Source organism: Schistocerca cancellata, chromosome 9, assembly GCF_023864275.1.
Source record: "Schistocerca cancellata isolate TAMUIC-IGC-003103 chromosome 9, iqSchCanc2.1, whole genome shotgun sequence".
Lineage (NCBI taxonomy): Eukaryota > Metazoa > Arthropoda > Insecta > Orthoptera > Acrididae > Schistocerca > Schistocerca cancellata.
In genome coordinates this window covers 441,899,882-441,913,560 of record NC_064634.1, presented here as the reverse complement: position 1 = coordinate 441,913,560, position 13,679 = coordinate 441,899,882, and the positions used below count along the sequence as shown (strand labels likewise).

The 13,679-nt window shown below is 36.7% G+C and overlaps 1 protein-coding gene across 4 annotated transcripts; it reads left to right on the top strand.

Moving 5' to 3' along the window:
- Positions 1-873: 873 nt before the first annotated feature.
- On the top strand, positions 874-12,422 carry LOC126100588 (uncharacterized). 4 transcript variants are annotated; one of them, XM_049911212.1, is made up of 8 exons: positions 874-1,050; positions 3,806-3,899; positions 6,052-6,203; positions 6,307-6,453; positions 6,574-8,222; positions 8,259-9,329; positions 9,435-9,560; positions 9,657-12,422. In XM_049911212.1, exons 1-5 carry the CDS (start codon positions 952-954, stop codon positions 7,390-7,392), a joined length of 1,311 nt encoding a protein of 436 aa, XP_049767169.1. In that variant the 5' UTR covers positions 874-951; the 3' UTR covers positions 7,393-8,222; positions 8,259-9,329; positions 9,435-9,560; positions 9,657-12,422. The 4 variants fall into 4 exon arrangements, with proteins under 4 accessions (XP_049767169.1, XP_049767168.1, XP_049767170.1 ...); XM_049911211.1 differs by having other exon boundaries at positions 6,574-9,329; XM_049911213.1 differs by having other exon boundaries at positions 6,290-6,453; positions 6,574-9,329.
- Positions 12,423-13,679: the final 1,257 nt, after the last annotated feature.

Below are 13,679 nucleotides of genomic sequence, written 5' to 3'. Positions count from 1 at the left end.
GCATTCCGTCGCTACACTTTTTTTCGCGCGAACTGACAGAGATTTTCCTCCATCCTTGTTTCCCATGCCACGCTATGACGAAGAATATTCATGTGGAACGCATCAAACTGTGTTCACACCTGAAACAACGTCACAACAGTGTAGTGTACCACTCGTCTAGTGCATTACAGTATTCCGCCCTATATTAGTGCGCAAGAGATGGCTCTTTTGGACATGGAACATATAATTGAAACGATTGGTTCTCCACAACTGCGCATTCAACACTCTACACGGGATTTAAATTCAGGTACGAAGTGTCATTAGAGTGCTGGACAGAGACATGCTATCCAACTAGTTAGACAATGCGCTCTTATCGACGATACTGTTTCGACTGCTTCGCATTCGGATAGTCAATTTTTTCACTATTGTGCAAGTCTGAATAGTACTTGGACGTTATTTTCCGCCGAACCATTTTGTACAATCGACAATATAACCGAGGCCGTCAACGATTGCAGTCATCTTGCTTCGTTGCTATCTCCACTCGTATCGTGACGGCAAAAGCCCCGATTCGCACGCATTGAGCCGACCATCACCGATTACGATACGCTCGTCAGTATATGTTCGTCGAGTGAAGCTACCACAACCGATCGTTATTGTTTCCAAACTGTCTCTATTGCACTTCGTGATAGTTTCGACCGTCAGAATCCTTTGGGTTTATTTGAAAGCATATTTTGCATGTTTCGTTATCTGCCCGCCTGTAGCGCGGGAAGCCTAACAGACACATCATTGTGGTCCAAAACCAGTCGGAAGTGACGTCAAAATGACGTATACATAAACGCGCTGCACACTTGTCGACTGATCGAGATCTGTGGTCGAATCGAGTTAGCGGGAAAAGCGTCTGCTTTGTTCTTCACTGTCGTACTGAGTACTGACCGTGTATCTTGTGTGGTTGTGTTTTCGCTATCGAGCAAAATGTCTCAGGTGTATGAAAACATCTTTCGTGACGCTCTGAAAGATTTCAGAGTTTCAGAGGATGGCCTGATTTCAGGCTACTGTAATTCGTTGGAGGAGGTAATAATAATTTTATGTTAGAATTGGCTGGCAAAAATATGCGCCTTTAGAGACATTAGGAACTCTAGAAAATATATTTTTTCTGCTGCTAGTTAAGATTTCATTTTAATAAATTTTATATGTCGCTTTCCGCGATCTGATTCCAATTTTTATGTGAGTTTTTTTATGTATTATGCAATTTTTTAATTTGTTTTCGTTGTGAGGTTCTGCATTGTTACATTAGCTTTACTGTAACATATACACGTGGAATATTGTAATTAATGATCGCTGTTTAGGAAGTTAATGGCAACTTTGTTTCAAAATTCGCCGTTTTGTGAGTTCGTCATCTATGTATTACAGTAAGAGAAACTGAACATTGCAGCAGCTCAAGCGCATACGTCGTCTCGAGTAAATGGCATAATTTAGAAGACACACACATGAAAATGGGACTCAGGGCCTGGGAACAGTCATGCAAAAGGAAAATCAAAAGCAGTATATTTGCAGCTAATGTCATTGCCAGAGCGTGGGCTCTGTATTCCACATAAAAGTATCCTGCATTTTCCCAGGAATTTTACGTAGTTCTATCTAATTGCAGTATCAGCTCCAGTGCATAATTGCACAAATCCATTACTGCTGTTTTCTTTGTGCTGGCACTGAGCTGAATTTCATTGAGGTACTGAATTCAGAGATTAGCTAGAAAACTGTCTATGCAGGGATATGGAGCTCTGTAATTCAAATGACTGTAAGATCCTTAGTTTCTCACCAAAGTTTCAGCAAGGTCAGTGACATCAACTATGAAACAACTTTTTTCATCAATAGCACTGTAATGAATGCCACTTTATGCAAATGTTGAAACATGACCATGTTTGGCCTCCCTACTGAATTCTGAGCAAAGGTGTATTGTTGATGGATGCTGAGTGAGAACTTTTTGTTCAGGATACCATTGCTCAGTAATAACTGTCTGCTTAATTAATACATGTTACGATGTTTCAGTTATTACCACTGCTTAAGTATGTGTGGATAATGTTGGAACTCTATTGGGATTGCTGGATTATATTGGTAGACAAAGTCTGTCAGGATCTAAAATTTTCTCAGCACCACACCATTGCTCAGTAATAACTGTCTGCTTAATTAATACATGTTACGATGTTTCAATTATTACCACTGCTTAAGTATGTGTGGATAATGTTGGAACTCTATTGGGATTGCTGGATTATATTGGTAGACAAAGTCTGTCAGGATCTAAAATTTTCTCAGCACCACACTGAAATTTTGATGATAATGTAAGCTGTTTTAGTCTTTAGAAATGCTTGTTGGTGAATATGGGTCCTCATAGGGTATAGAACATTATGACACTTTGAAGCCCTCAAAGTTAAACTTCTCTCTTACAGGTGTTCTTTCACATCTACACTCTTTTCTTATTGCCCTGCTAGATTTTATTTTAATTTCTTCTATTGATCTGGCTTTTACTGGAGATGATGTTGATGGGAGTGAGTTATTAAGTCATTTATTTATTTTTGTTAGTTTTTCCTCTCACAACATAGGACTTGGGATGAGGCAAAATGTCTTCTGGAGATATTATCTCAGTTCTTCTGCTGGATAGTGTTGACTTCTCGAGGAGGAGAAATGTTGAGGTCTGCATCTATAACCTTGTCAGGAATACCTATAGTAGAAATAGATGGCAAATTATTTTTAAGTTTGGAGTGTATCAGTCAAATAAGTCTTAAAAGTGCTGTATTATTTCTGTTGGTGATAAGGAGGAATTATGGCTAACCAGCCCAGATCGTGATTGATTTTGCTCTTTTGTCATTAGATAATTTCCTGTATCATATAATAACTTAAGTAAGGCTTCAAGACAAGAAGTCATGGCTTATGGCTTGTATGATGTGGGAGAGTATGCAAAATTATGCTGTTTTTTTTTCATACGATGATTATTCAGAATCATAAGTTGTGGTCTTTGAGGGGAGTGTGTCATGTACGTAATGGAAGTTTCATGAATTCTGTGAGCAATTCGTCGTATCATGCTCTCTTTCCCAGGTCTTTGTCACAGATTTCAATCCCTTTGCAAATTAATGTGCCAAGATGCTTGCAGATTTTGTGATTAAGCTTAATGGATGTTGTATTGAAGTAATGTAGTCAGAGGTCTTCCACTTTTGTTAAGAGTTTGACAGCCGAAAACTGATATTTTTCAATTGTAGGAGAATTTTTACAAAAACTTTTTCATGGATGTATTAACCAGTTTCAACTTTCATCAGTTGTACTGGACAGTTTTGATTGGTGATTGTCTTATTCTTAGTATATAAAACCTGGAATTCATAGTATGCATAATTATTATGCTTAATAAAGCTTTTGTTGACATAAGGCAAGGTGTGCTTGAAATGAGGTTAACTGAAGCACTGATCAGTTAACCCCAAAACTAGGTCATTAAACTTCATGTGCACTTGGAAAATATTTTTCATCATCATAATCACAACTGAAAGAACATTTTATGATCACAATTTTAACTGAAGTCAACAGTAACATAATTTGTGGTCAGTGAATAACAATGGAATAAAAGCAAAAGAGCAACCAAATGAACTCCCAATTTTGTTAACTCATCCATGGTTAATAACATAACACTTACTTTAGCTGTCAAAAACATCAGATGTGATGAAAAGCTGTGTACATTAAATAACTGAATTTTGTAAAGCCTAAAATTTCCCTCTTCATTCATGTTTCCCAGTTAACCTTCAGTGTAGTTACCCTCAGTTTATGCTACTGGTCACTTTATTCTCAGGTGGAAACACTTCTCGACCAGCTGAAAACTGTGGGGTTTTCATACTGCGTGAGAAGTAGTCGTTTTAAAGAGCCATCTTCAGATGTTATGAAAAGTAAGTGAACTGCTGCATTAATTACTTTCTGTGGTTTACCATTTTAGTCCATATATGTATACTTGAAGGAAGAACTTAGTTTGCTGGAATTAGGGATAGTATATATACTTTAAATGGACATTTCTTTCTAAGCTGCACTAACAATTGATGGAATTGACTCTTTTTGTTATTGTTAATAGTTGTGATATGCAAGGCAGAATTGTATTAATTATTTTCCTCTGTGTTGACTTGTTTGTCATTTATCCATTTTCACAGCCATACATTTAGTAATTTTTACACACTTGCATTTGATAATAGGCTGATTAAAATTATTAGTTGGTTGACAATTCCTGTTGGAGCTGGTTTCCTCCAGAGTGCTGAATGCGTCAGGTCCAAACTATCTCTGTTCGCCATTTCCTGACTGCCACAACAGCTGATCAATCCACTTCCATTTTCTTGTCTGACTTCCTTTCTTGATGTGTTTGAACGCCATGCAATCATTTGCTGCCTTCAACCAGATTGGCCTTAAACAACATTTTAAGACAATATCTTTATGGTGCTAGAGCTAGCTTTAGCATCGTAACATAATGTGAAAGGCTGATCTGGTTGAAGGCAGCACATGATCGTTGGGACCAAATAATCTTACATTAGTGTAATGTAGAGTGGTGGCATAGTGCAACGGATAAGAAACATTCCTGATCCATATAAAGTTGTGGATTTGAGTCTTGACAGATTCTTTGATATTTTTTATACTAATATATTATCAAAATTACTTCATTATTTTTATTCAGTTAATAGGTTTGGATGCAGTTTTATTTCTAACACTCTGCTGTGTCATTTTCGACATTGTATTTACTTTTTAATTCCTTATATTTCTTCTTCATATCATTAATTCATTTGAAATCAGCTTGTCACCTATAACATGTAACTGAATACAAACCAGGACTGCTCATCAGTTGGTAATTTGGCAGTCCATGCAGCTTGTGTGAGGACAGTTTCAGGTGCCATAATTAATGAAAGGAAGAAATTAGTTTGCTTTTAGCACTGAAATACAATTTTTTTTTTTCCTTGAGTTTGCTTATAGAGAATAGCTTCAGCTAGTTTCCTGCCACATGCTTAGTGTTGGATGTTTCACCATCAAGCCAGGCCAGGCAACAGCATTAGGTGTGAGGCTCTGCTGCGACTGCCCGTGGTCAGTGTATTAATTGTTGTGAACAAAGTATGATTAACAGTTCTTCTGTAGAATGCTGACAGCCATTTTCTAGGATATATTGCACATCATGTTACGGTTAGGTTATCAAATGAGTTTAAATTCTGGGCTATAAAATGTCGTATCTGCCACAGTTATGCCATTGGTCACTCCAAAACCAGTTGTCAGCAGAGCATTTCATATTCATGTTATTTCATAATGGCCACTTCCAACACTGCACAGAGTTACATGTATACGTCTCCCATCCTTTTGTAATCCCAACCTGTGCTCTGCCTCTACTGAGCTAAACCTACTTTTTTTAACATGAAAATTAAATTGAACAGCACTTGCTGAGTGACCTGCTCTGTTTGTTGCCTATAATACAGCAGCAGCCGGTGTGCTAACACTTCAGCAACAAGTGACAGATGCCAACTAACAAATAATTTTAATGAATCTATACTGCTGTGTTCATGTTGAAATGGTTTCTATGGTTTTCGATAATTGTGGTGTTGATATGTAAAACAGTAGTCAGCTCATTGAACCTATTGACAGGCATGTTTAGCTTTATTGTCTTCCTAGTTACATTTATTTTTTGTTATTCCACATTTATAGTAATTACATTTTTCTACATAAGTGTTCTTCACATCTCCTTTGTTTACAAAGAATATTAATTCCACATTTATTGGAACCACAATAAAGCACTTCAGTTGCCCGAAATCAGTATGGTATCCTCATTGCACATGGCAGACAGTTCCATTTCTTTGCTAGATACAATAGGTGTGACATCCTGTAAAATTTTGCTCCAGTACTATGTAAAGTAGATAGACAATCTGCTTCCATCAATTCAGAACTTTGACAATACCTATCAAATGAATGAAATGTTTTCTCACATTGTATTTAGTTAATTAACAATAACATATGTGAATTATTTAACAATAACAATGTTTGTGTTTTTGTCTGTGAGAAATATATTAACTGTTCCAGGTAAAACAAAGCATTTCTTCAAGCAAATGCAGGGACATGTCCCTATCCCCTTTTTTGGTTGTGCATTTGCAGTGGAGAGTGTTTGGTCAAGGCACTGTGTTTTGGGACCAAAATACTATAAAAGTAAAGAGTCTAGTGTACCTGAGCACTTGGTAATATCATGCTGTGTTAAGATAGACTTACTTTCCATAAAACAAGTTCGTTACAGGGAAAGTTTATTATATAAATTTTATAGTAGTTCTTTACCCTCTTTAGGAAGACCATGTGACTCCTCGTAAGAGATTGAGGATCATGGATACTAGAAAATCCAACTGCCCAGCAACTTTAAATATGAAATGTATAAGGGTGTATCCTGATTACAGTATGCACTCAGCAACTGAACACAGGGATACCAAGGCAAAAGTAAGTATCCAGTTTGGGTTCTGCTTGGAGAAAATTTTACATGATCAGTTGACAGTATACTTTAAAATCTATTGTTTTTAATGCTCTTAATTAAATAATTGATACATTTTTGTCTTACAGGTTCTTGCAAGTCTACAGAAAGATTTGGCATTGCCATGCCCGCCGAAGAGCTACCTATGTTATTATTTGACTGCTTCCCCAGCAAGTGCACACACACATGCTACTGAAAGTGTTGAAGCAAGTGGGTACATACATCCTTCACTTGTAAAGGAAATCAAAAACTTAGTACTCAGTGGAATGACATCTCTCAAAGTCATTAAGTTGGCTCTAGATAGATTTGTTGAAATCAATTTCACTGGGACACACATACCAGGTCAAATGAATACTACCTTTTACCCCACAGAGAAAACTATTTACAGTCACATATATCGGACCCTTTATGGTACGAATAAAGTATTGTTTGACGAGACTAGACTGCAGAATCAGGTTGATGAGTGGCACAAAGACTCGAGCAATCACATGATTTATTATAGACATTGTATGGGAGCCAATGGAGAAGTGAAACCATTACTTTTTTGCTATCAGAGCAGTTGGCAGAGAGATCTTTTGAAGAAATATGGGGGTAGTTGTTTGTTAGATGCAACATACAAAACAACATCATATGATATTCCTTTATTTTTTATAGCTGTGAAGAGTAATGTGGGCTATTTGGTTGTTGGTTTTTTTTTCATTCAAATTGAAAATGCAAGATCCATTCATGAAGCACTAGACATTTTCAAGGACTGGAACAAGGATTGGAATCCCCTCTATTGGGTTACTGATTTCTCGGAGTCGGAGATAAATGCAATTGAGCAAGCATTCCCTCAGACAAAAGTTTACTTGTGCCTTTTCCATCGAAAACAGGCATGGGGAAGATGGTTGAAAAAAAGGATAATCTAAGTGTACCAACTGACATGAAGACATTTCTGGACATGTGGCAAGAAATTTCAGAATCACCAACAGAGAGAGAATTTAGAGATCGCGTAGAAGAGTTGCGAACGCATGAGGTTTCTCGGAGAAACGAGCGTGCTTGGCCATACTTTCAACAGCAATGGCTAACGGTATGTGAAAGATGGGTGAAAGCGTATGAGGACAAGGGCAGATTTGCAACCATTGACACTACAAATGGAGTTGAAGCCATGAACAAGGTTGTAAAACATTTCTTCCTTAAACATAATTCAGACAGGACTTTAACTGGGGTTACTAAGGTTATAATAAACCAGTTTCTTCCAAGCCTAATTAGAAAGTACTGTCTGCAGAATTCTGCCATCAAAGCTTATAACAAAGATGTTCCACTGTTTTTGCATAAAAAAACAAACAAGTTTGTGAAACATGTCATGCAGCGATATGCATCAGCGAAAGTTGAGTTAACTGCAAGATCAGTGAGTAGGAGATCGGATGGTTCATTTTGTGTGGAGAGTGCAAAGTCCAAAAACTGTAGTTATGTTGTAAACTTTGACATACCAGATTGCACATGTGAAGATTTTCAGAGATATAAATACCCATGCAAGCATTTCTGTGCAATCTTTATTTTTTACCCAGAGTGGGGTTTTGATAAAATGCCAGAAAGCTATAAGACTAGTCCACTAATCTGTCTTGATGAAATGTATGGGGTGGGCTTTAGAAGTGGCTCTTTAGTAATTTCCTGCGAAGGTAGTAGTAGTGATGAAGCTGTTGAGGAGGCAGTTGAAGTAGCTGAGGAGGCTGTCGAGGTTGAGGAGGCTGTCGAGGTTGAGGAGGCTGTCGAGGTTGAGGAGGCTGTCGAGGCAGCAAATACAGATGGTCTTGTTCAAACACAGAATATTCCTTTGCAGCAGTTTGAAGCAAGGGAGCTGTGTAAACAAATTTATAATCTCACATACAACTGCAGCAACAGTGAAACATTACAAAAAGTACTTGAATCACTGAGCAACTGTGTGCAAGATTTGCAATTAGCAAATCCTGAAGTTGGTGGTCTCCCATTAGCAGTGCCATCAACTTCCAAACAATAGCGAAGAATGATGCCAAAAGCCTTAAGAGAACTTTCTTAAACACATTATAACTTTCCATTTGAAGGGTATGAAATGACGGTTTATTTGAATTTTAGATAGCTCTTTGTCTATGTAAAATACGAATAAGCTCCATCATTTCTGATCCTCGAGATGGAATGCTATGAGGTCTTTATGTTGGTCTCTGCTTTTAAACTTTGTTGCACATTTGAATTTCGAAGTAGCAATAGATAAAATATTATAAAAAGGATAGTTGCTACATTTGTGTGTGTGTTTGTGAGTGAGTGCGCGCGCGCGCTTTAGAAAAGGCCCTTGTTGCCTGAAAGATAAGTCCGACAGTCTTTTTGTTGTGCCTTTCTGTGACTCAGCATCTTCACTATTTGGTGAGCAGCAACAACTATCCTTTTCATAATATTGTTACATTCCATCCTGGATTTTTTTATTTTCACCAGAGAAAAGATTTTTCTGAGGAATTAAACTAGATGATAGTGTAGAACTTGCAAACTTTTTAAAATATGAAGTAAAAGATTTTAACTTTAAATTAGGTTAATTCAAATATGGGACAATGTTGAGAATTGAAAAGGTGGAAAAAATAAATAAGATATATGTTAGTGGCATTGAGATGTCGTATGACTGATGGAGAAAAGATTTTGCATTTCTTTTTCCAAGTAAGAATGCACTTGCTCTCACTTGCTTCAATACATGTCTAGTGATTCACGTGAAACAGAGAAAAAGATAAAGACTGCCCTGTTAATGAACATGTGAGATTGCCCAGTATCACTCTGACAGAAGAGTGTGCTGTTTCCTTGATATGGTATCTGGTCAGCAATGCCATTGGGACCAAATGAAGTATGGATTGACTTTTTTTATTTGCTTTGGAAGCTTAATGTGTATCAGTTACCTACATATTGGATATCTACCACCTTGGTTCTAATGTTCTTAATAACTTTGCAGAGTTACGGCAGATACCACACAGAAGCAATTACTGTTACTGGAGTACCAGTAATGTTTATTAAATTCAGTTATAAAGTAGTTCTGGGCATTGCAGCTGGTGAGCAATGTCATTGGGCACCAAAAGAAGTGAGTACTAAATTTTGGAATTGTGCCTTGAAATCATGTGTATCAGTTGTCTTCATGTTGCATAACTCAATTACTTGTTGTTAATTTATTTGTTAGGTTCAGTTACGATGGATTTCTGGCCTTCAGTCTATGGGAAAATTCACACCAGATTGCATCAAGACTGTTATATTCCAAGGATATCTTGGAAGATTGATAGTATTCTTGAAGGAAAACAATCCATGTAATATTTCACGTGTGTATCAAACTGCCATTTGTTGTGGCACATAAATGTTTGCAACTTGATTGTAATTTTTGACAGGTTTCTCAACAATCCAAGAATTTCTTGTAATGAGAAGTAGACATTGTTGCTTGGGTAAAGGAAATACAAATCACGGTCAATACAACTACCTTATTAACTTTCCACAGATAAATATTTTTCACTACTGCTACTTAAAAATTCAAATGTGTGACAAAGTTTGCTTACAGAACTTGGCATAAAGATCTCCCTTATTTGTATTTTTTAGATAGCTCTTATTGTTTGATCCTTCAAATGGAATGCTATGACCTCCATGTGATCTATTCCTTAGTAGTTAATTATCCATTAAGGCACAAATATATGAACATTACAATGAGAGGGGTCTTTATGCCAGGCCCTGTAAAAGTAATGGCATCTTACTTAATATTATTGTTGGGAATTTGATGGCACAGCTGTGGGGAGACCACAAATTTCAGGGTTTGCTAACTGCAAATCTGGCACACAGTTGCTGAGTGATTCAAGTACTTTTCATAATGTTTCACTGTTGATACAGTTGTATGTGAGATTATAAACCTGTTTGAACAACACCTTCACTTCAAATTGCTGCAAAGAAATGGTTAAGGTATCAGTGTGATGCTCTGTGTGTTTCCTCAACTGTGTCCTCATTGCTACTATCTTCATGTGAAATTACTGCAGACACACTTCTGAAACCAAACCTGTACATCTCGTGAAGACAGATTAATGGGCTATTCCTGCAGCTTTCTGGTATTTTATCAAAACCCCACTCTGGATAGAAAATAAAGATTGCAAAGAAATGCTTGCATGGGTATTTATATATCTTAAAATCTTCACATGCGCAGTTTGGTAGAGCAAAGCTTACAACATAATTACAGTCTTTGAACATTGTACTCTCCATACAAAACATTGTCCAACTTCACATTCACTAATCTTGCAGTTAACTCAACTTCCCTGGTGCATATCACTGTATGACATGTTTCACAAACTTCATTTAAAAAAAAAAAAAATGAAAAAACAGTGGAACATGTCTGTTATGATTTGATGGCAGAATTCTGCAGACAGTACTTTCTAATTAGGCTTGGAAGAAATTGATTCCTTATATCCCTAGTAGCCCCATTGAAGGTCCCATCTGTGTTCCATTTTAGGAAAAAAATGTTTACAATCTTGTTCATGGCTTCAACTCCACTTGTAATGTCAATGGTATCAAAATTGCCCTTGTTCTCATAAGCTTCCACTCACTTTTCATGTACCAATAGCCACTGCTGTTAAACGTACGGTGATGCATATTCGTTTCTCTGAGAAGCCTCGCTATCTATTTTGTATGATCTGTAAATTCTCTGTTGGTGATTCTGAAATTCCTTGCCACATGCCCAGAAATCTCTTCATGTCATTTGGTATGTATTCAGCCATCTTCCTCAAACCTGTTTGACTGAAAAGGCACAAGTACACTTTTGTCTGAGGAAATGCTTGATCAGTTGCATTTATCTCAGACTATAAGAAATCAGTAACCCAGTAGATGGGATTCCAATCCTTGAAAATGGCTAGTGCTTCATGAATGGATCTCGCATTTTCAACTTGAATGAAAAAGAAAACCAAATAACCCGCATTACTCTTTACAGCTATAAAAAAATAAAGGCATATCATGTGTTGTTGTTTTGTATATTGCATATAACAACTATCCCTGTACTTCTTCAAAAGATCTCTTTGCTAACAGCTCTGATAGAAAAAAGTGATGGTTTCACTCCTCCATTGGCACCTATACCATGTTTGTAATAAATCATGTGATTGCTTTATTCCTTGTGCCACTCGTCAGCATGATTCTGCAATCTAGTCTCGTCAAACAATGCTTTATTTGTACGTTACAAGGTCCAATATGTGTGAATATAATTTTTTTCAGTGGGGTAAAATGTAGTATTCATTAGACCTGGTATGTGTGTCCCAGTGAAATTATCAATAAATGTATCTAGAGCCAAATTATTGGCTGTATAATGTCATTCCATCGTGCACGTGAATTTGTATTTCCTTTACAAGCTATTGTTAGCGTGTGTGTGTGTGTGTGTGTGTGTGTGTGTGTGTGTGTGTGTGCTGATTTGCTGGAGAAGCAGAGAGATAGTCTTTCAGCTATCTTTGAGACATTTAAAGGAGGTGCTTTAGAAATGAGTGTCCTGATTGATATGAAAAACAGTTTTCAAATTTTCTGTACAAACTGTAAACAGTTCCTCAGTTGGTGATTGTGGAAGAGATTGCCATAGCCACAGTATTGATCCACTGTCAGGTGGTAAACCTAGGATTTCCTTCCAGTATGAGCCAAGTGAAGTAAAACTGTGGTTGGAGAAATGTTTTATATTCTTAAACTGAGTATTTGTAACCCATTATGTTGGATTGCAGTTCATGTGTCAACACTTAAAAATGTTTAGTTCTTCACTGATGACACGTGATACAATTTCAATTTTTAAGGCTATTCTGTGTCAGGTTAAATTTTGAATTATCCATTTAAGCTTATTTTTTTGCTGTGTGACAGATGGATTTATGTTCATTTAATATTTTTAATGTTGATTGTGATAAGGTGTAATCATATGTAAATGCCCAATAAAATAGATTGATATTTATATTTTTTGTTTCTGTATAATAATTCTGTAGCTTGGTGACCTGAGTTGTGTGTGTGTGTGTGTGTGTGTGTGTGTGTGTGTGTGTGTAAGATATCATTTCATGGGAAATGTGGCAATAACAGATCAGAAATTGTGTGCAGAATATACCTAATTATCAACACCTGTAAGTGGCTAAAGGTCTGGGATTTCATTATAATTTCATTCTTAGAGAGCTGCAAGATCACGAATGGTATCTGTACAGATACCAGCTTCATATAAATTAGTAAGGTTTTTACTGACTATTATTCACCAAAGCCGACAAAACAGGCTGCATTTAGTAGTAGTAGTAGTACATAATGGTGATACTTCAGTACAACTTTGAACCCTTTAACTGGTTTAGATCAGCAGGAGCAAAGTATATTCTTCAAGGTATGTTTCACATGCAACTAAAAACCTTTGCCTTGAATGTCATGTGATTTTGCACTCTGCTGCTAAGTTTTCCTTTTAGATCTATTAAATTTCTTAAAGAGGCTTCTGTTACAAACACTAGCAATCCACATAGGTAACATGTGTGACTGATATTCCTTATGTATCACAACCTTATTTCAGTTTCACTCTGTTGTTGCTGGTAACTGTTATGATGGAAGAGTTGATTTGTGCCACATTAAGGAAGGTTAAGAAAAAAGTCATTTACAAACTCGTGAAAAGGAGGCAGGGTTCCCCAAAAGTATAAAGGTTGCCATAAGCAGTCACTTTTGTTGGATTAAGTTATTTCCATATCCTTTCTGGATATTTAAGCCAGCTGCATCCTATTGTAGAGATAGACTAACCAAAAACCTTAGTGTTATATGAACAGAGCAGAAAAAAACTTTATTAAATGCACAAAGGACTGGTAACTACCTTCATGTATGGACCACTTTCCAAAAAATACACTGTGTCAAGGCATTCAGATTGTACATATTCTTTCTGAATATTTTTATTGTAGCAGGAAGAATGGGGATTGTTTAACTTACCTTTAACCTAAGGTACATTAGATTGTGTATAAAATTCATCAAAAGAGTAAAGTTGGAATACGGGCTCTTACTTCAACTGTTTACTATAACAAGAGAAATTAGAGTACAATATTATAAGAGACAGATGAAGACTAGGTGGGAGATAGACTAAGAGAATAATTTCACATGATGATGAAAGACCTGCACCCAAACAAGGCACCTGGAGTAGACATTCCCTCACATTTGTGGAGATCCTTCAGACAGCCAAGTCGAACTATTCCATGTG